Genomic DNA, 20,672 nt, shown 5'->3' with positions numbered 1-20,672 from the left:
AAAAAAAAACAATTATTCTATATACATAAATAAATAAATCTGACCTAGGGCTGTCGAAATTGGTCTTTTCGACCGGAATCTTTCAATTAATTTAAACTATTACACAAAAAAAGCAATATGAAATTAAAAAATTGAAATATGTTAGTGCATATTTTAGTAACACTAAATTTCACGTAAATATTCTATTATATTTTTGCCAATAAATTATTATTATTTGATTGATCTTTTTAGTATTTTTAATTTATATAAATTTGATCCATTACTTTATTGCCCACTTGGCCTGGAATTTGTTAATAAATGAACTTAATATAAAATATCCTGAAATAGAAAGATTTATTACCAAAAAAATATTTCATGAGCATAATAATGACTTGTATTCTAAATATTGAGTTGTATTTTTTGCAAGAATCAATGAGAGGCATAAAGAAATTGAGCTTCTAAAGTATAATAAGAGGTAAACTAATATTATTTTATTTTCTTCGAGAGGTAGCATTAGGACTAAATACGAAATTTGTTATGTATTATATGGTTATATCATCCCAGTTAAATAATTTAAAGAAAATACTGCAATACCTCGCATTGTGCGAGTAATTCATTCCGTCAATATCCTGTTGACAGTTTGAAACTGTATTACTTGAGGATATATAAAAAAACGGTGGCAATCGCAAGTCTGACAACCGAAATCCTGTCTATCGAAATCAAAATCCCGACTACCATAATCTCGACAATCAAAATCCCGACAGTGTCTTTTATTATTATAAATTTCTACAATAACATTTGTATGGTAGTCGGGATTTTGATTGTCGGGATTTCAAGCGTCGAGATTTTAATACAGCCGGGATTTCGATAGACGGGATTTCAATAGACCGTCTTTCGGTCTAATGAAATTGATGCAAAGAACTGTACTAAAATAAAAAAAATTTAGTCGTCAAAATTATTTGGCTATGACACAAAAACTTGAAAATTATATTCAACGATTTTCCTGTGAAATTATAAGAAATAACTTTAGTTGTTTGTACTTAATAAATGTATTATAAAATGTTCTTCTTCTTTTATTAAACCTCCACTCCCTTCATTTAGCATTATAAAATGTTAATCTAATAAATTATCTCAGTTTTACTAAAATCACATTCAATTAAAATCCTATGCTCCCATTCTAATAATATACCGGCTACATTCAGTTTTGCTTACGCAAGATTTAATTATCATCCTTATCTTTTTTTTTTCTGAATGTCTCCAATCATGTTATAAGTAATAACTTTTAACAATCATTATATACTACTAGCCTAGGTTGTGGACCCTTAACGATCCGCACGTTGTAAAAAATAAAATATTCATATACCGGTGCATTGTACAGAATGCTGATTTATGCATTTATGTAGTTAACATATATACTAATTCACAGAAAATCTGTTTTGATATTTTAAGCTATCAATGGATATTAAATAAATAAATGCAAGCATTTATTTTTGCTTATCGACATAAAACTACGAAGAAAAATATACATGGTATATTATTTCATTAAGTGATATTTTTATCAAGTATTTTATCTTTGTTAATACTATATACATTTAGAGTTGAATTTATAATCTGAGTTTAGTTTCCTATGTAATCATAAAATTGTAAACAACTTTGAATTCAGAAGAAATGAAAGTACGGCAGTGAATAACAACAATCTTGATCAATCTTTATTAATTTTCACTTTGTTAAATTATCTGTATAGAATTCAATTTACATAGTAATTATTGTAAACTAGTATTGTAAGTTAATAAACAGGAGTAATAATAATCATGAAACTTTGAATTTGTTTTATTATTGGAATCGATTAGAGTGCGTATTATTTTGCTGATGATAGTACACATTGTTCCATTTGTATTTATTGTTCCTTAAATCCAATTTATCCATGGCTGTTGGCATTAACAAGTGATTCTAGTAAACATGCTCTTCCCCTTTCCTGCATAACTTTATACAAAATCAATTGTTTCATTGTTTAATATAAATAGCATAGATACAATTGAATGTACACCTCAAGTACAATTGATTAAAAAAAGAAGAAGAATATTGGAATAAAATGGTAAATGTGGAATACAAAATGTAATATAAAATCAATAAAAAATGAAGTAAATATATATATAATTAAATTAACTGGGTGTAATTATGTCATGGTACCAAAGACTGGATTATGTCTACAAATGCTAGGACCATACTCTTCATAGGCGGCTTTCGTGTGACAAACTTGGTAGAATTCTGGTGTTGAGGCGAGCATACTTCCACCGAACCAAACGGCGTAGCGTTGCATGTGATGCGAAATGACCTGCACATCTATGGGCTTGGGTTTGATCCTGCCACCTCCAAGGTTTTCACTAAGCTTAAGCCTAGCATCAACTGTTCTCTTGATGTCCCTTCCTAACCTTCTACCAAAATCTTTGAACATCGTAGAACCTCCTGATAATACAATATTATTGTACAAAGGCCTCCTCACATCGATCGGGCAATTTTGGATTACGTCGTCGACGATTTCAGAAAGGGGCGTGGTGAAATCTGGATTTGAGAATTCCGGATGGAAGAATATTTCCGGACCGAGGAAACGTTCATAGCCAACATCCACCGAAAAAAGTTGCTTTGTTACCGAATTCATGCCTTCGTACTTCTTCATCCACTTGCTAGGATCCGTATCGTATTTGGCAAATTCTTTGGCTATATCTGGACAAATGTAGCAATGTCTCTCCTTTATTGCTTTCGCCGTTTCCAAGGATTGTTCCGGCGGTATTCCAATTTCTCTTTCCCTGAGCAATGATTGAATGAAATATGTGATATTCCTACCAGCTATTGGAATATGCTTAATACAACTACCGATTACATAGCCCTCGGCCACAGGAATAACGTGAGTCACACCATCACCACTATCAACCACAATACCAGTCAGTGTGCGATCTTCTATTGGCAAATTCGTCCAACTTGCAGCTAGTGCCAAGACAGCTTGCACAGCAATGTAGAGTCCAGGAACATTAAATGACTCAAACATAATTTCAGCTGTATACTCTCTGTTTTCTGGTGTGTTCAATGGGGGTTCTGTTAATAGGAAGTAGTGATCTTCAGGCTCTGCTCTAAGATATTTAAAAATACATTGTTCAAGAAAACGTTCCATCAAATTCCAATCCTCAACCAAACCATGACGCACTGGGTACTGGAAAACATGTTTTAATAATTAGTTGCCAAAGATATATTTTTCTTAGTTACCTTGACTGAGTACCCAGAGGCTTCAAAAGCCTCATCGCCAATAAAAAAATCTAAGTCTTCTACCCCTTTGCACATTCTCATACGATTCTGGTCTCCAACTTTAGCAGTCTCTTTGATGGCTATAGTTGAAGGTATGATAAACTGGGGTTCCTTGTTTCCTGCATATCCAATTTTTGTATAGCTTAAGGATAAAATTCAAATTAGAATTTGCAAGAAGCCAGAAGAATGGTTGAAGCTTACCCAGTGCCAACATCAATCACACAAGCTGGAAGCCTCGCCGACATCTTCGGTTAATTTTCAATGCCTTCTAACAATACTTTATAAACCGAAAATAAAAACTTATAATTTGTTAATCACCACCAATCACCACACCTACAAAATTATTTTTTGATGACAATTGTTATCGTAAATACCGACAACCGCACCTCCCAGAACACTCATTCCTACCAACTGCTACCAACTCTAGAATTAGAAAATCTCTGCACAAATTGCTAAATTTAAAACTACCAGCGATTGTTCAAATATAGATATATTTATTATATTTATATATTCATTACAATAATTGAAGACAATATAGACCTAGAATACATACAAAATTGTTGGTATGAACTTGCTTTGAAATTAGTATCAAGGACTAAACTAAAATAAACTGTAGCAAACTTCATTCCATACTGTTTTTGCATCTCCTACGTTTAAAAGTGTAGTATTCAGCAAAACGATTTAGAATTTTTATTTTCGTAATATTTTAAGTTATTAATGCATTTATATTAACCATATAAGTAGAATATTAATTACGGTGAGTAGTGAACATGTTACTTAATATAACAATCCAATATGATTTATTTTAATTTATTATTTCATTTTTATACTTTGTTTTTTTTTTTGTTCTAATAAGATATTTGCCCAATTGTATTGTATTACATATTACATTTCATAAACAACTATATTGAATATCATACTATTTATATAATGATTCAATGTGTTTATATTAGTGTGCTGACTTATTCTGTATCAGCTAGAAAGTGCGTTTTTTTAACTATAAAAAAAGATTCAAGAAAGTTATAAAGATAAGATGTACATTAAAATGTGCCTAAAATTTTAATAATTTACTGTGACGATATTCTGCCATTAGAATCCATAATTGTTTCTATTTGTAATTTAACTTTTAATTATTTCTAGTGTAGGATATTTTATTTTATAAAAATGGAAAATGGAAAAGACAAGCAAAAGAAAGTTGTTAAGCCCAACAAGAAACCTATTGTAAGTCATCATTATTCATTTAAATATATATTTATATCAATTTTTATTCATATTTAAGAATGCGAACTTATGTTCTAATAAAAATGGTCAAGCTTCAAAGGGTGCTATTCCAAAAATTAAACCTTTAGTAAAACAAAGAGCAAATGATTTATTGCACAAAAAGAAAGATCTTTCATCTGAATCTAAACCTTCTGGCATGAATGTGAATCAAGCAAGTGCACAGAAAACTGAAGACAATTCAATTGAAGTGGATGTGCAGAATACTAAAGAAAGACAAACATATGAAAATGTTATTTCAACTATTGCAACTGCAGATGATCAGTTGAGAAAGTTAAGGGTTTTATTGAAGAAAAGAGGAAAGGTTGATGAACCTGTAGAATTATCACAAGAAAATGAAAATAATCCAACTGAAATAGCTGTACTTAGAGATTTATTAAAAAATAGAGGAAAAAGGAACTCTGGGTTAAATTCATCAGATAACACTGGGTTAAATTCATCAGAGAACTCTGGGTTAAATTCATCAGATAACACTGTGTTAAATTCATCAGAGAACTCTGGGTTAAATTCATCAGCTGTAAATAATACTGATGTGGAGAGAAATGCTGAAGTATCAATGGACCAGTTAAATTTGATACCAGCTGGTGCTACATTGGCAAACCGTATACAGGCGCTCCAGAAAATTGCAAACAACATGGGACATGGGACATATTATAATACAATTGTACCATGCAATAAAGAAGAGAATGAAAATGATTTCAAGGGTATTGAAGAGTTAAATTCAAATTGCACTTTTCGAACTGTTGACAGTAATACACATAGTACAAGTTCTAGTACTTCCAGATATAAATGCAACATATCTGATGCAAGGGTCATACCAATTAATTCAGTCAATAATACAGACAGAAAGCAATTCAGAATTGGCTGCTCCTGCAAGCAATGTAAACACTTTAACATTAGTACGTTTGAAGATATGTTTGACCACACTACTAATAGGACTCCAGAGATTAATGTTCCCTCATATATGAAACATTTTATCAGGGACAGTACGACAGAATATACATTTTCCACTATTTACGCGAAAAAATTCGATTCCTCGATGAGATCGAAAGGAAAATCACGTCAAGTGCTTGCACATGGGTAAGCGCATCGATTATTTCATTGTTAGTTCTCTATAAAAATAAAGTTAATGTTTTATATGAATTTCAGTTTACATCCACCGGTTATGGCAGAATTGTTCCAGGAGATTCCGTTCGAAAAATCTGTTTACAGCTCTTTGCATCAATTCAACTTTAAAGAGTTGAAGCCTGTTCAAACATTCGCTCTTCCTGCTATTATGAACAATTCCCATGTTTGCATGGTCAGTGGAAATAAAAGCGGGAAAACTATAGCTTATATTTCTGCCCTTTTCTCGTTTAAAATGGACGGTAAAATGTACGCAAAATTACCAGATAAAGATGGTCCATTTAGCATTGTTCTTTGCTCTAATTCAATCAAGGTTGAAAATATCCATGATATGTTCAAGAATTTTTCCAAAAGTAAAGAACTGAAGAGCAGCTTTAAATGTTCCATGGCCTTCAATTTGATCGACACGAAAATGGTATATACACGATATATAATTACCATAACTTATTAAACACTGTGTTCTTTCAGTCGAAAATCAACAAAAATGCCGACGTGATGGTGGTAAACCCTAGCTCACTGATTGTTTTATTGAAAAATAACATCATTACTTTAAAACGTTTGTGTCATATAATTATTGAAGATCTCGATATCATAGCCAGAGACTACAATAAGACTTTGTTGAGCATATTTAAATTGATTAACGAAATGTTAAGTCACCGACGTGGCGACCAGTCGGTACAGTTTATCAGTACAGCTGAGAATTGGACTATAGATTTAGAGAATACCCTTAAAAAGTTGTACAAGTTGCCATTAATCTGCATTGCTAATCCTATACAAGCTGCTGCTTATGGAACTGCAAATATTCAACTTATTGAAGTATCGGTAAATAAGAAAGCAACGAAGGTTGTCGAAATTATTCGTGACCTATCGCAAATACAGAAATCTTTGATTGTATGTGATATTGAAGACATTGAGACAATTAGAAAGGAATTCCGTGCAAATGATATGGATATCCTGTGCATCGACGAATCTATGAATTCGGATGACATATACGATATAGAGAATATTTGGTGTAGAAGGATCTATAACACTAATGCTGGTAATACTATGAAAGTCATTAATCAAAATTGATACTATTTTTTATACATTAAATAACATTTTTATTTTTTTTCTGTTTAGTGTTGGTTTGCACAGATCAAATTTTGTCTGCAAACTTGTGCATCAGAGATGCATGGCTGTTGATTAACTATTCTATACCAGATACTTGGAGCACCTTTACAAAAAGATTTGCGTATCTAATTGATCACTATAAGAGCCCTTTTGAATTTAAAAATGTAAATTAGAGCTAACACAGTTTTCATCACATACTAAAATTAATTTGTTTTAGCGTTGTTACAACTCTAAAATTATAACACTGATCGATGAAAATGCGTTTATGACTTTTCCTAGGATAAACCATTTTTTCGAAAGCATGGGAGCAACTTTACCAACTAGATTAATAACAGCTGCTAAAGTAACATGTTTATAACTGTAATGAATATGTAAATATTATTACTATTATTCTTATTGTAGGAATATAGAGAGATGGAGGAAGAGGGTAAGGTTGTTGCGAATGTCAAATTGTGTAATGTTTTGAAAACATTTGGCAAATGTAATATTTTGAAGTGTAGTGATCGACACATATTGAACAAAAAATTAGACGGTCCGAATCATCCGTTCTCTACAACTATGGGAAAGCTAAAATATAAAATCCTTGAAATCTTGAACATTAATAGGTTCTTAGTAAGACCAGTAGAATATATTGATTGTGATAACGTTATTCACGATTTAGAAGCTCCGATCCAAAATATTTCAGATGTATTGAGTAGTATTAAAAGCTACGATAAATCTACAAGTATTAAAATACGGGGTAATTACGTTTATATCGAAGAAAGTAATTGCATCAGATGTGTTGTTAATAAAATAGTAACCATGGATAGTATCACCAAAGAACCAATCTTAGTTGAAATTCAATCTTTAGATTTTGGATATCAAAAAGTAGTTGATAGTAATAAACTCATGATAATTCCAAATGTATTGAACAACGTTCCACCTTCTTGTAAGTGTTCGCTTAATGTTACTAGAAATGATAATGTTATTTAAAATTTTTAGATATTGAATTATGTATTGGAAATTTGATTCCATCAAATAACGAGCCCGATTGGAATTCTTTATCAATAATGCATATGGCTATGAAGTTGAATACTGAAAAATACAAGAATAAGAATTACTACTGCCTCGACAATATTCTACTGCAAATCGGCAACACCATCTGGGTGGAGGACTTACACCTCAACGTTAATCTTGCTAATGTTTCCAAAGAAGTTACACTTTTTAGACTAAGGAAATTTGTCGAAGAAAGAAGATTGGCCAACATAAATGAGGAATCGATGATTGGATTGTACGCATTGTGCGAGAAATACGGTTTGCAATTGCCTAAATCTCGAATAATCGTAAAGAAAATTTTGAAAGATACGCAAATTCAACCTCAATGGGCACATCTATCTGACAACGAGTTCAATAGTGTTTACTTTTGTAGCGGAATTAATCCGAATAGGTTCTATGTTCGCCTGAGCAAGCATACGAAACTGTAAGTATATTGAAATTTTAGCTAAACCTTTTAGTAAATTTGTTTTCTTTTAGTTACATACAAATGCAAAAAGATATTCAAAAGGAGATTAAAAGTGCACCATACTTAAGTTTAAATTCGAAACAAATTACTGTTGGTCATTGTTATTTGGGAATGGATCCTAATGATTCTGAATATTACAGAGTAATAGTTCAAGAAATCAAAGGAGACAAAGCAAATTGCGTTTTTGTGGATGATGGAACATTACTGAACATACCATTAACTGAGCTTAAACATTTGTCAAATCATTTCATATCAAGATTACCGTTTCAGGTTGTTACTGTTCAATACATATGTTTTAATGAATTTTAATTATGAATTTGTTGTAGGCGATTGAATGTTCATTGTATGGCATTAAACCATGCAATTCCGACTGGACGTGTGAAGTAGATGTGCTATACGGTTACTGTCAAGAACCGCACAGTGATTATTACAGAAAATTGTATTCTTTCACCAAGCAAACTGATATTGGAAAGTTCAATGCAAATAGCAGATATGAAATAATACTTGTTGACTGCATGGAAGGAACTACAATCCTAAACCAACTATTTGTAGATAGTGGATATGGTACTTGTAGCAGAAATGTAACATTCGATATTGATACAAAAGCATTGTACCTTAAACATAATGGTTGTCGCAGTGAAGATGCTAAACATGAAGGTATAGCGAGTGATTTTGAAATTATTTTTTATTGTTAACGAATTCTTTGGATTTCAGAAAGTAATATCGATCAAAATGATGAAATGGATGACGATGAATGGGACTTTGAGCTATTTGATGCTGAACAGTTCTTCAAAGCTCTAACAGGTCAAATACATGGTGACATACTAACTTTGAGTCATAGCGAAAATAAACAATCTGTTGAGGTTGATAATAGTCCTGTACCTACAACTTCTGGCCATTGCCTCCCAGACATTCTCTGGTATCAAACATCAAACAGTATTCGTCTTGATATTTCTTTAATTGATGTTACAGATTACTCATTGACTTTGGCAGCTGGTAGATTGTTAAGTTTCCAGTAAGTTTATAATACTTAAAGGCGAAATCAAATTGACTTACGTTATTTATGTTCTAAGGTGCATGCAAAATGGCAGAGATTACAGATTTTCCTTCCAACTATTCGATAAAGTTCAAAAAAAGTTTGAGCATAAAGCTAAAGCTAGATATATTAAGGTTAAATTGACTAAAGTTAAGGAAATCGATTGGCCTAGATTAATGTTCTTAAAAGATAGAATGAGGAACATTAAGTATAATTTCAACAAAATTTACATTGAGGAGGACGTCGAAACGAAGAAGACATTTTTAGATATTGGGAAGACGGAGGAAGATCTTATTAACAACGACGAAGACGAGGAACAAGATGACAATACTAATTTAGATGTTTACGATAGTTTCTCAGATACAGATTCGACAGATTATGAAGAAGAAACTAACTCTGATGCAGAGTAGGCTAATGGAAAAAAAGAAAATAACGTTACTTTTTATACTTTTATTTTTGCCTCTTTGGGCCACCATATTTTTGTACTTTTCTATTATATTTTAAATATTGTTAATTGTGTTTATACTGAAAATGAAGTTTTAAGTTCTTCATAATTGCGTTTCGTTGATACTTAACTTCCCGATAACATAATGCCGATAATACAGCCGGGCATTCATATTGTATTGATTCCTCGACTAAAACTTCATTCCTGTTTTCTGTTTTCGTAAACTTCATTTCGCTTATTGATTTTACTGCAAAAAGAATTAGCATTTATGTTTGTTTATTTATGTGTTGACGGTTGCCTATGTCTCAATAACGTTACAAAACTTACAGCAAAACCAGTTGAATAGACATGTATTATGTTCCGAATTGATGTAATGGACGTCAGATGTTGATTTTACATCGAAATTCGCGATTGCTTCGTTACTTAAATATGGCCAATGGGAGAGATGTTCATCATACTTTACAGTGTATTTCCAATGGTCGTAGTTTCCACTTTCAGAAATAATGTTAAAATCAACGCTGAAATGGATTTATAATCAAATAATGTTACTTATTGGTTTCGATTACTTACATTGTGGGGTTTAACGTTTTCATGTTACTAAAATCTGCAACATATTCCCAAGCTTCTGCAGGTTTTACGTCTTGTAGCTTCACAAAATCGTAATGGTTATTATATCTCTTCCTCATCAATAGGTAGAGAATAATTATAAAAACTATGGAGAATAACAGTTTCTTTATTTTCCATTGCATTATTTTCATGGCTGTGTTCTGGATATGTGGCTTAACCGGCAAGAACTATCAGAAACTAAAGGAAATGAAGTGATGAATTCCTCTGGTAAAGATAAACAAACCTCCTACGCCACATGTTCATAAATGAAACACAAACAGATGCCAAATAGAAAAACTACTAAATTATAAAATAAAAAATCTATATTTGAAAGTAAATTTGTTAAGTTTCCATAATTATAACTAGCTAATAATATTTCAAATTGTTTAGTGAATATTTTAACTTCATAATCTATAAATAGTTTACACCATAGGCGCACTTTATAATTAATTATTATTCAATACAATGTAAATAATAAATAACAATTTTTCCATAATACTATTATGATGCTGTATACATTATAAGCAAAAAACAGCCTACTAAAGTGAAGCAACATTTTTTTGCTAATTGCATATGGATGACCTTTAACGATATTGTTTTATTTATCAAATATAAATGAGATAAATGTCGCATTAATATAATATATTTGTTATATAATAGAGGTGAATAAAATCTTATATTACTATAATTAAATTGGATTTGTCAATTGTATAATAATTATTAATTGAAAAAAACAAGAGTGGTAAAATGTTGTTTTAATTTCGAATGGAAAATCGTATTTATATTATTAAATATCGCGTGCGTTTCCACGTCTGCTCTAAGTGGATAATAACGTGTGTATACAAATGACTATTTTTTTAGAATTAAGTATAATTACGTGATAGAAACACATTACGAAATTAAATCTTTTCATTCCCATATGCATTCTTATCTACATTACTTCGTTACGCTTATTTTAAGTGGTTATGGTGGTTATATCGTACGCCACTGCTCCGGATTTGTATATAAGACTGATATAAGCCGGTTTTGTAACTGTAATCTGAATCAATCAGTATATGACCGTGTTTTGAGCAGTTTCTAAATATGAGTTCTTTACATTTGGCTGCAGGTTTGATAAATATTAAATGTCCTATAAACTTTGTTATTACACTAAAATTATTGTTCCGTTTCTGAGGTTCTGAACAACCAGCTAAAGTTGATGGAAAACTACGTCTGTATTCCATGGAATTTTGCCCTTATGCTCACAGATCTAGATTAGTGTTAAAGGCCAAGAACCTTCCACATGATATTGTAAATGTTAATCTCATGAACAAACCAGAATGGCTTTTTAAAATTCATCCTGAAGGTATATCATCAATGCTGTGCATATTTATCAATACATTATTTTTGTTGTGCTTTGTTAGGAAAAGTACCTACTTTGGATACTGGTTCAGAAATCATTGTTGAGAGTTTGGATATCTGTAATTATTTGGATGATAAGTATCCGGAACCCCCACTGTATCCATCTGATGAAGCAACTAAGGCTAAAGATAAGGAATTGATTCAGAAAATTGGTTCATTGACTGCTGTCTTTACAAAGATTATTTTTATGCAAGAGAAGAAGTCACCTGCTGAGTGGCTCGAAGAATTGCTACCACACCTGAATGTCTTTGAAGAAGAATTAAAAAAGAGAGGCACTGTGTATTTTGGTGGCTCAAATCCAGGCATGGTAATATATATATATATATATATGCATAATATGATATCTAAATTTAGGTGTTTAATTTCGTTCTTATTTAGGTTGATTACATGCTCTGGCCATGGGGTGAGAGAGCAAAGACCATTGGAATTATTTTGGGAGAAAAGTTGCCAATCTTGGATGGCGATTTACCCTGCTTGAGATCTTGGAAAAAAGCTATCAGAAATCATCCTGTTCCTGATAGCATGTATAATGGCCCAGAAAAATTCTATAAAGTAGTGCTGTTCAAAACGGCAGGACATAAGCCAGAATATGATAAGATTTAAAGTGTTATTCCAAGTTAAATAATGTACTTATTTAATTAATTTTGAAATCGCTATTTGTTTTTTCTTTATAAATATTTACTCGACTATTATATTTTTATTCATTGTTAATCTTTATTTGTTGGTTGTGGAGCTACAATAAAAACTGCTTCTAGTTGCTATTAAATTGGATTTTTTTCTAGAAAACCCGCACAAAACATTTTATTCGGTGTTAATAATATTTTCGTTCATATAACGAAAATAAAATGTAAATCGCACGGCGATCTATAATTACACACACTCGTCAGTATTGCTTCGAGTTGGATGTTTGCTAGTTCAAAGCAGCTGTAAGTGCTTCAAATAATTTCATTCAATCTCTTGTATAATTAGTTTGCTCTTCGGTTTAAAGAATAAGTATGCCTTTGCATGTGAAGAAAGAGATAGCGGAATGCGATAGACATTCTTACGACGTTGCCACAATTATATTTCACAATGGCTCGCTATATAGTGGTGCTGATGATGGAAAGATCATTGTAAGTATACTTTATCTTTATTGTTTTCTTATGAGTATTAATATATATTTTTATTTAGAAGTGGGATACGGAATTACAAAAAGTTGCGGAAGCCGAAGCCCATCTATCATCCATTTATGCTTTGGCAGCATCCGACGATGTTCTATATTCGTGTTCGAATGATGGAACTATAAAATCATGGTCGTTCGATTTGAAACCGCTGAAAACATTGGCGACGGAAAATTGCGAATTCTGGAAAATTCAAGTCGAAGATGGAGTTTTATTTGCAGGAGATGATCAAGGAAATGTACTCGACTATTAACCAATTAATAGATAAGGGACTTAACTTGCATATCGATCGATTTTCTGTTTTTAGCTTAGAATATACGAGCAGGACTCTATTAAAGGTTTAATTCTGGTTCTGGAGCCGTTCAAAGATATGTCTATTACTGGGAACAGTGTGTACTCGGGAAAGGACTCCGAAGTTGTGGTTACGGAATTCAGAAAAGGTGTAACACAAAAGTTAGTATTGAGACAATATGATAACTATTATTTTAACCGATTAGAGGGTACATACGCTGGGATGCATCGTATGAATTTGCGAGGAAGAGCGCCGATGATTGCATGCAATGATAAACTTGTTGTGACCGGAGAATCTGCGAAGGGATTGATTATTTATGAGAATCATAAGAAAGTTGTAGAGATGATGGTTTGTATACAAATGCAAATATTATTATTTTTCTGTTTCATGGAATTTTCAGGAAGCCCACGAAATGATTATCAATGCAATTATTATGAATAAAGGTAAGATTTATTCCGGTGGCTGGGATAGAGTGGTCAAAGTTTGGTCGATGGACGGCAAGGAAATCGAGAAATGTCCTGTTTCTATAGTTATTAACACCATGGTTTATGGAAATGATCGGGATATTTTCGTAGCCGGTGGAGATGGCATAATTTTGAAGCTTCAAGACAATTAAATTCTGAATATAAGACGATATAGTCTTAAGTAGATCAATTAAATCTTCTACATGTTTCACTGTAGTTCTGTTTGTGTTATGAATTATATAAGTAAAACTTCTACATTTAATGCAAAATTGTATAATTTTAAATATATTTATTTTATTCTTATTAAACAAAGTTTATTTTATTTAAAGTAACCGAAGACTAATTGATAATTAATTAAAGTCCACGTTTATGGACATTTCTGATACAAATTAAAAAACAGCTATATTGAAATTTAATGATCTTTGTTTCTAATACAGGGTGGGCCAACTTGGACTGACTGTTTTAAAATTTTTATAACTTTTCAGTTTTTAAATTATGGATATTATTTTCCACACTTATATCAGAAAAATTCTAATAAACTATACTTTCATCTAAAAAAGGAAATCTAAAAGAAAATCAATTACAAAAGTTATATGTATTTTACATCAGTCAGTTGAAGTTAGCCCACCAAGTATAAAAACACAATGTAGTATAGAAAGCCAAGGTGTTCCTCAACAAATATATATATATAAAATCGACTTATTCATGTTTAAAAAATATACAGTACAATTTGTAAAAGCTGCAAATATTTCATAATTAATCAAAGTTAATGTGAAAGTAATTATATTCTAAAATAGTGAAAAGATTCCTACTATTCGATCTAATTAACTTCTTAATTAATTGACAACGTTTCATATAGAGTCCTTATTCATTTTGTGATTTGTCATAAGTATTAGGTAGAGTTAGTTTTAATAAAATTATTTTAGGAGTTACTCCTTCAAACATATTAGAAGCGGCAACATGGTTAGAAAAGTTTATTTAGTAAATAAATAAAATTTAGCTATAATCATGTACACGCCTTTATTTTTCACTTTTCTCTATTATCGTAAAAGATATTTTTACGAATAGTTTCATGTCTATAAAATAAATATGTTGCATTTAAGTAATAATTTACTTGAACTTTAACATGCACTATAAAATATCACGACGGAATATTAATATCGTGCGAATATACCCTAGAGAAATTGCACTTGACGGACACGACTTATTTGTACAAGAAGAGACTGATATTTCACTGTCGTGATTATTTTGCGCAGAACTTGGTGAAATATATAATAGAAAATTGCTTGAAGGGATAACATCAGTTTGTTCGCATATAATCATCTCGATAATAATATTTATCTTACAATTATAATTTTTATAATGAATAGTTCTTTGCAAGACGAATAATTAGATTTATTCTTATGTATTTCAAAGCTTTAACTTGTTACAAGGAGATTTACAGTTATAACAAATTAACTGTCTAAATAAAAATTGATAATTTCTTTAATAAAATATAAGGAAGATGTACTATCTGTTTTGTTGCATTTGTTTCTTTTGACGTTTTTTATTAAATAGTTGTGATGTCTACAATGAAAAGTATTTGTACGTAAGTATTTTGTTTATTTTAATCTATTTTTTCAAATTTATTCGGTCAGTAATACGAAATTTAAAATATATAAAAGTAAAAACTATGATAAAGTGTGGTAAGATATGTATATTTAGAAATTTTTAAAATTCGCCCGACCTACGAACAACCATTTGGATCGGAACTAGTTGGTAAGTCGGGAGATACATGTATTTGTTTACTTTAAGTAATCATTGCAATAAATATTATAATTATTTGGACTATTGCGTTTATGTCTTCCATTTTTTTTGAATATATTTGTGATAATCTTTCATTAGAAGAATTGGATTATAAAATTATTGTTTTTTATTTTCTTTATTTTTGTTCCCAATTGATATTTATTTTCTATTTGTACTGTATATTTAATATATTAGGAAGGTTTTACTTAGTCTTTAAATCAAATAATAATGTTATAAAAGGGTTGACTACTATTTTTTGTAAGTAATTAAGTATATAATGAGAATAGTTCTGGTAACAGCAAGATAAATAATAGAAGTTAAAATGAGGTACACAGTTTATTTGGTTGCATACATTATACATCCACGAGATGCAAACTAATTTTGTATGCTGCAGAACTCGATTAAAACTATGTGGAATTTGATCATTAAAATTTCAATTTACAGTAATTCAATTCACACTTTCCTAATGAGAAAGGATAATTCAATTTTCAAAGTAAATTAATTTTCGCAAGAAATAGCGCATAAAGCGCGTTAGCAACACGACGCAATTAATTTAAAACATACATATATATAAAATATTATGAAAATTCGTTGATTTTTCAAGGACCAAAAGTAACGCGTAATATTAGTATGCAGAGCCCTCAACTCAATCAATTTCCGTGGGATTGTGCAGAGAGCAGATATTCGTTTCCCAAAAGTCGATGTAATACGGAATTGTTTTATCCGGCTCCAATTTCCCGCCGAGCAGAAAATCTTGCTCACTGATATTTTTGTTTTTATCATTTTCGTTGTGAAGAGCGCACAGTACGGGCCTTGCAAACTCTTCGAGGCTGAGCAACTCCCTTTCGTATCGTTTATCGCAAATTTTTCCAACCAATTTAAATCTGAAAGAGCATATAAATATTAATAATGAGATCACAGAGGAGCGGACGTCTGGACGAACGGATTCTCGTTGAAGAAACTTGGGTTGAAAATAGTTTCCCTGACGTCTTGCGATTTGTCGCGGAGTCTCAGCAAATCTTCGAATTTCCTTATGTTCTTATGATCGAAACAATATGGGACACATTCGGATTTTCTCAGGAATCCTTCATTGTATAGCTTTCTTAATTCGACCATGTAGTCTTTTATAGGAACTACTTTCATTAAGTTTTCTATAACAGATAATTCACTAATAGAAAATATTAGTAAGTTATTAAATTAAAAAAAATAATATGTTTGTTTTACTTAGATTTGTGCAAAGAGAACACTCCTTCTCTATGAAATGTCCTTAATAAATGGTGACATCTGAATAATATGTATAAAACCATTTTCCTGTAGTTATCTTCGCTTTGCTGTTTGTAGATGTTCTGATTTTCTTCAAATTTGGCTCTCATTTTGGCTCGCATTGCTTCGGTGATTTCGGCAATTCTCTTCCGGTATGCCAATAAATCTTTAGGGAGTCTTCCTTGCATATACTTTCGTACCTAAGAGGAATCGAACATTTTTAATATAATTACAACAAGATTAGCAATTCTACTAGGTATCCTCTCCAAGCAGCTTGAATCCTCGTAGCCATTTTATGGAGGTAAAGCAAATACATGTCCCTTTGATGCTGCAAAAGATATTGGGCTCTTCTTTTGCGCACCATCCATCCTCGACAATAGCTCTGGATGGTAACAACTGCATTCCTAACGTTCAGATACCATTTCCGCCAAAAATATTTCCTCCAAGTTTTTTGTATAAGAGTTACGCAAATCGAACGAAATTTCGTCACTCTCGTCAAAATCCTACATAGGGAACGTTTATTATTTGATACTTGTGAATGTTTACGGGGTTTTAGAATTACCCTTGGGTAGAGCGTAATTCATCTGGCAGGGAATTCGTCAAACTGAAAAGATACTGTACTGACGCCATTGTCAAAAAAATAAAGTAGAAAGGAACTAGAGTTGAACGTCAAAAATAAATAATGTTTATTTAGGTTCGCTTTTATTTTACGTTTCTAATATATATACAAATAAACATACAATATGTAAATTTAAGAAGCGATAATAAATATTTTCTACATGTCTAAATATCGTTTAAATACATAACAATAATCACTTTCGACTTAAAAAAAAAACAGAAAATTCATTTATTTATACCAGATGAAACAGTTTTACATCTATCCGTCCACATTGTATTGAAAAATAAAATGAAGCAATATTTATTGAAAACAAGTAGAATTGAATTATATATACAAATACTTATAATTAAATATTCTTTTAAACATGCGTGTTCTTTTTAGTATTGGGAAAATACTTTTTACAAATACTGAAAAAATACTAGAATAATCAACTATCATACTTATCAGAGTCTAGTCTTAAATATAGGAACAATCTATCTCTTACAATATGTTTACTTCCTAATAGTACTTAATTAATATTTGTATCTTAATTAATAAAATATATGTATATGTATGTACGTTCTAATTAGGGAATCGCTCAAAACCAAAACCTATCACAATTACAAAATAATTTAAAGAAAGGATAGTGAGTAAATTGCTGTTGCATTTCGCATTTCCCAAAGAGATCAAAATATTTGTTTCGTAAGATTACTTCGATTCATTTGGGCAATTACTCGTTTATTCATTTCATATCTTCTTTTTTCTTAGTTTTCGTCATTCTTCGTTTTCATCGAGTCCCATTCTTTCTATATGTATTTTTTTTTTGTTTCATTTCGATATTTTCTCTCTCGCTTTATGTTAAATAATAATAATATAATAATAATAGAAAAATAAAACACTTTACAAAAAATAAATTATGAAACAAATATATAGTAATAAAATAATATGAATAATAATAAAAAAAAAAACAAAATAAAACTATTATTTATTGTCTTCTTTCTCTCAAACTTGTCGTTAACAAAATTTCTTGAGTTGTGCTTCGTAATGTTTGAAGAAGTCGAGAAATTTTGTTTCGACAATTTTTCGTCGCGTCGTTTTTAGTGGATGGTGCTGAGTTTGTTGTCGCCGGTCGTGAAGTGCTGCAGCTCACAGGTCTTTACGGTTTTCTTCTTTTTGATGTTCATCGGCGAGTATGAGAACTCCATGTTGTGGCATTTGTATATGCCCACGCCGATGAGAAAGATCACCAAGACGACGCATGCGACTGAAACATGAAAATCACATGTAAATGCATTGTATATTTAAAAGAAAACATCGATATTAGTAATATGCAAATTGATAGTTGATTAGTAATCATGTTAGTATCAAAAGATTAGAGTCCGGATAATCCTCAAACAACGCAGTTTCGCTTTAAAACGGTAAGAAAATTTGGTAAATTTCCGTGTCTGAAGAGGATAATAAAAATTCTGGTGGAAATCAAAAATTTCAGATAGTAAAGAGATGGAAATAGCGTCGGAGATAAACTTTTCCAAATGTAGTTGGTTGAAAGTAATTTTAATCAATTTATATAAATAATATTTCATAAATAAAAGTGTACCAAGAAAGTTAGGTGATCAAGATATTTTAATGTTGTTAATCTGTGATGAAGAAAAATTGTTTTTTTTTGATAATTACTTAAACTAAAACCTTTGGAATTAATTCATATACTTGTAGGAATTGATTAGAACCAAATGTATTAAAAACTATGTAATGTTATTTTAAAGTTTAGATTAAGAATATAAAATTTTACTAACATATGGAGAAATAGATATTGTTTTGACATATATTGTTCGAGGTCGGATTCGTGTGTTTTGATAACATATGTTCTTTGATAATATCGATGGCGTCGCTCTCGGAGAGGTTGAGTTCCTTCAGCAGTTGGATGAGGTTGGTCAGTTTGATGTACTTGTTGTTGGGATCCTCGCGACATTTGCAGATTTCGCATCCATTTTTGTTCTGCTTGTACCCAGCGTCGCAAGTTTTGGTGCAGTTCGACATGGATGGACACATTTTCTTGAACTCGGTTTTCACGATACAGAAATGCGAGATACATTTAGGTTTCCCGTTAATGCAAGTGCAGTTGGTGCATGAATCTTCCATCCAAGTATCTTGATGGCTGTAGATCTTTTCTCCGCTGAAGCACGGCATCTTCGGATCCTGCTTCTGCTCCTCCGGTTTTTCCAGACTTGTGCACATCGAGACGCCGTTCTTACAAATGCATTCCACGCCAGGCATACTTTTAGACATAAAAGTCTCATTGTGGTTAATGGACTTGCCTTGAACGAGGCAGGAGCGATTTGAGCATTCGTAGAGGTCACAGCAGGCTCCAGGGATGTTTTGGCCTTTCCTTTTGTTAATCAAGATCTGGTTATCGGGACAGGAGGGTTTCGGGCATGGGAAGCAGACGCATTTGTCTTCGATCTGACCATCGTTATAGATATAAGCATGACTGTCCGATGGGCAGGTTTTACATACGGTTACCATGCAGCAGTCTTTCTTTTCTCTAACTTTCACGGAGTTCGAGTCGCAGATGTGCTCCAAGGGACATTTGTTCACGTCGCAAACGCACTCCCCATTCTGCACGGACTTTTCCGGATCGGAACACAAGCATTTTCCGGTTCTGTCTAGGTATGCATTGGGGGCGCAGGAGCAGTTTCCTGCCAGGATGGTCTCGGTGGTGCACGGGTCGCAACTGTAGATAGGACAGCATGAACCAGGGACAGGACTCTCTTGCTCGATAACGTTTAATATCTTATCACAGTTCGGCTTCACGCACTTATCGAAATCACACACGCAAACCCCGTTTTCTCGGATACTGTCCAATGGGCAATCCAACTTCGCAGTCACATATTCTAAATATGGAGATGCAGCACTCAACACTGTAACAAAGAAAAACAACAATTAGTTTGCTAAATTTCGTAGATATCAAGAAATAATGAAATAAGAATAGATCAAAATGTTTGTTAGACATAAATCTATAACATTTTTTTTGATGTAATTGTTTTCTAATGTTAATTAAACACTTAAGAATATAGGTACCGAATTTTTCGGACTATAAGACGCACCTTTTTTTACATAGAAAAGTGGTCTCAAATTTTGGAGCGTCTTATGCTCCGAATGTAACATGAAAATATTTTTTTCAATAAATTGTCTCTAAATTTGAAAATAAAACAAAAAAGACTTTCATATAACGTGAGGTATAAACTAAATGTGATCAATTATGCAAAACAATATGGAAACAGAGCAGCAGAAACACATTTTGGTTCGAGAATGGAGAAAACAAGAGGAAC

General features: G+C 31.7%; 6 protein-coding genes across 7 annotated transcripts; 3 read left to right on the top strand and 3 right to left on the bottom strand.

Moving 5' to 3' along the window:
* Window positions 1-1,793: 1,793 nt before the first annotated feature.
* LOC108559087 (actin-related protein 3) lies at window positions 1,794-3,690 on the bottom strand. Of its 2 annotated transcripts, XM_017916230.1 has the most exons (4): window positions 3,617-3,686; window positions 3,481-3,556; window positions 3,241-3,421; window positions 1,794-3,187 (listed from the first exon to the last, which is right to left on the bottom strand). In XM_017916230.1, the coding sequence occupies exons 2-4, from the start codon at window positions 3,522-3,524 to the stop codon at window positions 2,156-2,158; spliced, it is 1,257 nt and encodes a 418-aa protein (XP_017771719.1). In that variant the 5' UTR covers window positions 3,525-3,556; window positions 3,617-3,686; the 3' UTR covers window positions 1,794-2,155. The 2 variants fall into 2 exon arrangements, with proteins under 2 accessions (XP_017771719.1, XP_017771718.1); XM_017916229.1 differs by having other exon boundaries at window positions 3,481-3,690.
* Window positions 3,691-4,005: 315 nt separating this feature from the next.
* Window positions 4,006-9,880, top strand: LOC108559085 (putative ATP-dependent RNA helicase TDRD12). The gene is made up of 13 exons (XM_017916227.1): window positions 4,006-4,036; window positions 4,420-4,500; window positions 4,559-5,637; window positions 5,707-6,097; window positions 6,151-6,721; window positions 6,802-6,956; window positions 7,010-7,135; window positions 7,195-7,720; window positions 7,774-8,251; window positions 8,305-8,563; window positions 8,620-8,950; window positions 9,008-9,308; window positions 9,367-9,880. Exons 2-13 carry the CDS (start codon window positions 4,444-4,446, stop codon window positions 9,737-9,739), a joined length of 4,647 nt encoding a protein of 1,548 aa, XP_017771716.1. The 5' UTR covers window positions 4,006-4,036; window positions 4,420-4,443; the 3' UTR covers window positions 9,740-9,880.
* Window positions 9,773-10,614, bottom strand: LOC108559086. The gene is made up of 3 exons (XM_017916228.1): window positions 10,345-10,614; window positions 10,102-10,292; window positions 9,773-10,021 (listed from the first exon to the last, which is right to left on the bottom strand). The coding sequence occupies exons 1-3, from the start codon at window positions 10,530-10,532 to the stop codon at window positions 9,840-9,842; spliced, it is 561 nt and encodes a 186-aa protein (XP_017771717.1). The 5' UTR covers window positions 10,533-10,614; the 3' UTR covers window positions 9,773-9,839.
* A 749-nt stretch (window positions 10,615-11,363) lies between these two features.
* LOC108559062 (pyrimidodiazepine synthase-like) lies at window positions 11,364-12,525 on the top strand. The gene is made up of 4 exons (XM_017916191.1): window positions 11,364-11,488; window positions 11,555-11,725; window positions 11,784-12,088; window positions 12,160-12,525. Exons 1-4 carry the CDS (start codon window positions 11,464-11,466, stop codon window positions 12,382-12,384), a joined length of 726 nt encoding a protein of 241 aa, XP_017771680.1. The 5' UTR covers window positions 11,364-11,463; the 3' UTR covers window positions 12,385-12,525.
* A 109-nt stretch (window positions 12,526-12,634) lies between these two features.
* LOC108559063 (F-box/WD repeat-containing protein pof11) lies at window positions 12,635-13,927 on the top strand. Its single transcript, XM_017916192.1, has 6 exons — window positions 12,635-12,707; window positions 12,770-12,893; window positions 12,952-13,179; window positions 13,249-13,381; window positions 13,439-13,581; window positions 13,634-13,927. Exons 1-6 carry the CDS (start codon window positions 12,685-12,687, stop codon window positions 13,847-13,849), a joined length of 867 nt encoding a protein of 288 aa, XP_017771681.1. The 5' UTR covers window positions 12,635-12,684; the 3' UTR covers window positions 13,850-13,927.
* A 4,406-nt stretch (window positions 13,928-18,333) lies between these two features.
* Window positions 18,334-20,265, bottom strand: LOC108559054 (cysteine-rich motor neuron 1 protein). The gene is made up of 2 exons (XM_017916182.1): window positions 19,137-20,265; window positions 18,334-18,607 (listed from the first exon to the last, which is right to left on the bottom strand). Exons 1-2 carry the CDS (start codon window positions 19,864-19,866, stop codon window positions 18,441-18,443), a joined length of 897 nt encoding a protein of 298 aa, XP_017771671.1. The 5' UTR covers window positions 19,867-20,265; the 3' UTR covers window positions 18,334-18,440.
* Window positions 20,266-20,672: the final 407 nt, after the last annotated feature.

The sequence above is a fragment of the Nicrophorus vespilloides genome, unplaced genomic scaffold (assembly GCF_001412225.1).
Source record: "Nicrophorus vespilloides isolate i.1.1-1 unplaced genomic scaffold, Nicve_v1.0, whole genome shotgun sequence".
NCBI classification, from domain to species: domain Eukaryota; kingdom Metazoa; phylum Arthropoda; class Insecta; order Coleoptera; family Silphidae; genus Nicrophorus; species Nicrophorus vespilloides.
Note: the sequence above shows the minus strand (reverse complement) of the source record. Positions and strands in the feature narration are given on the sequence as shown.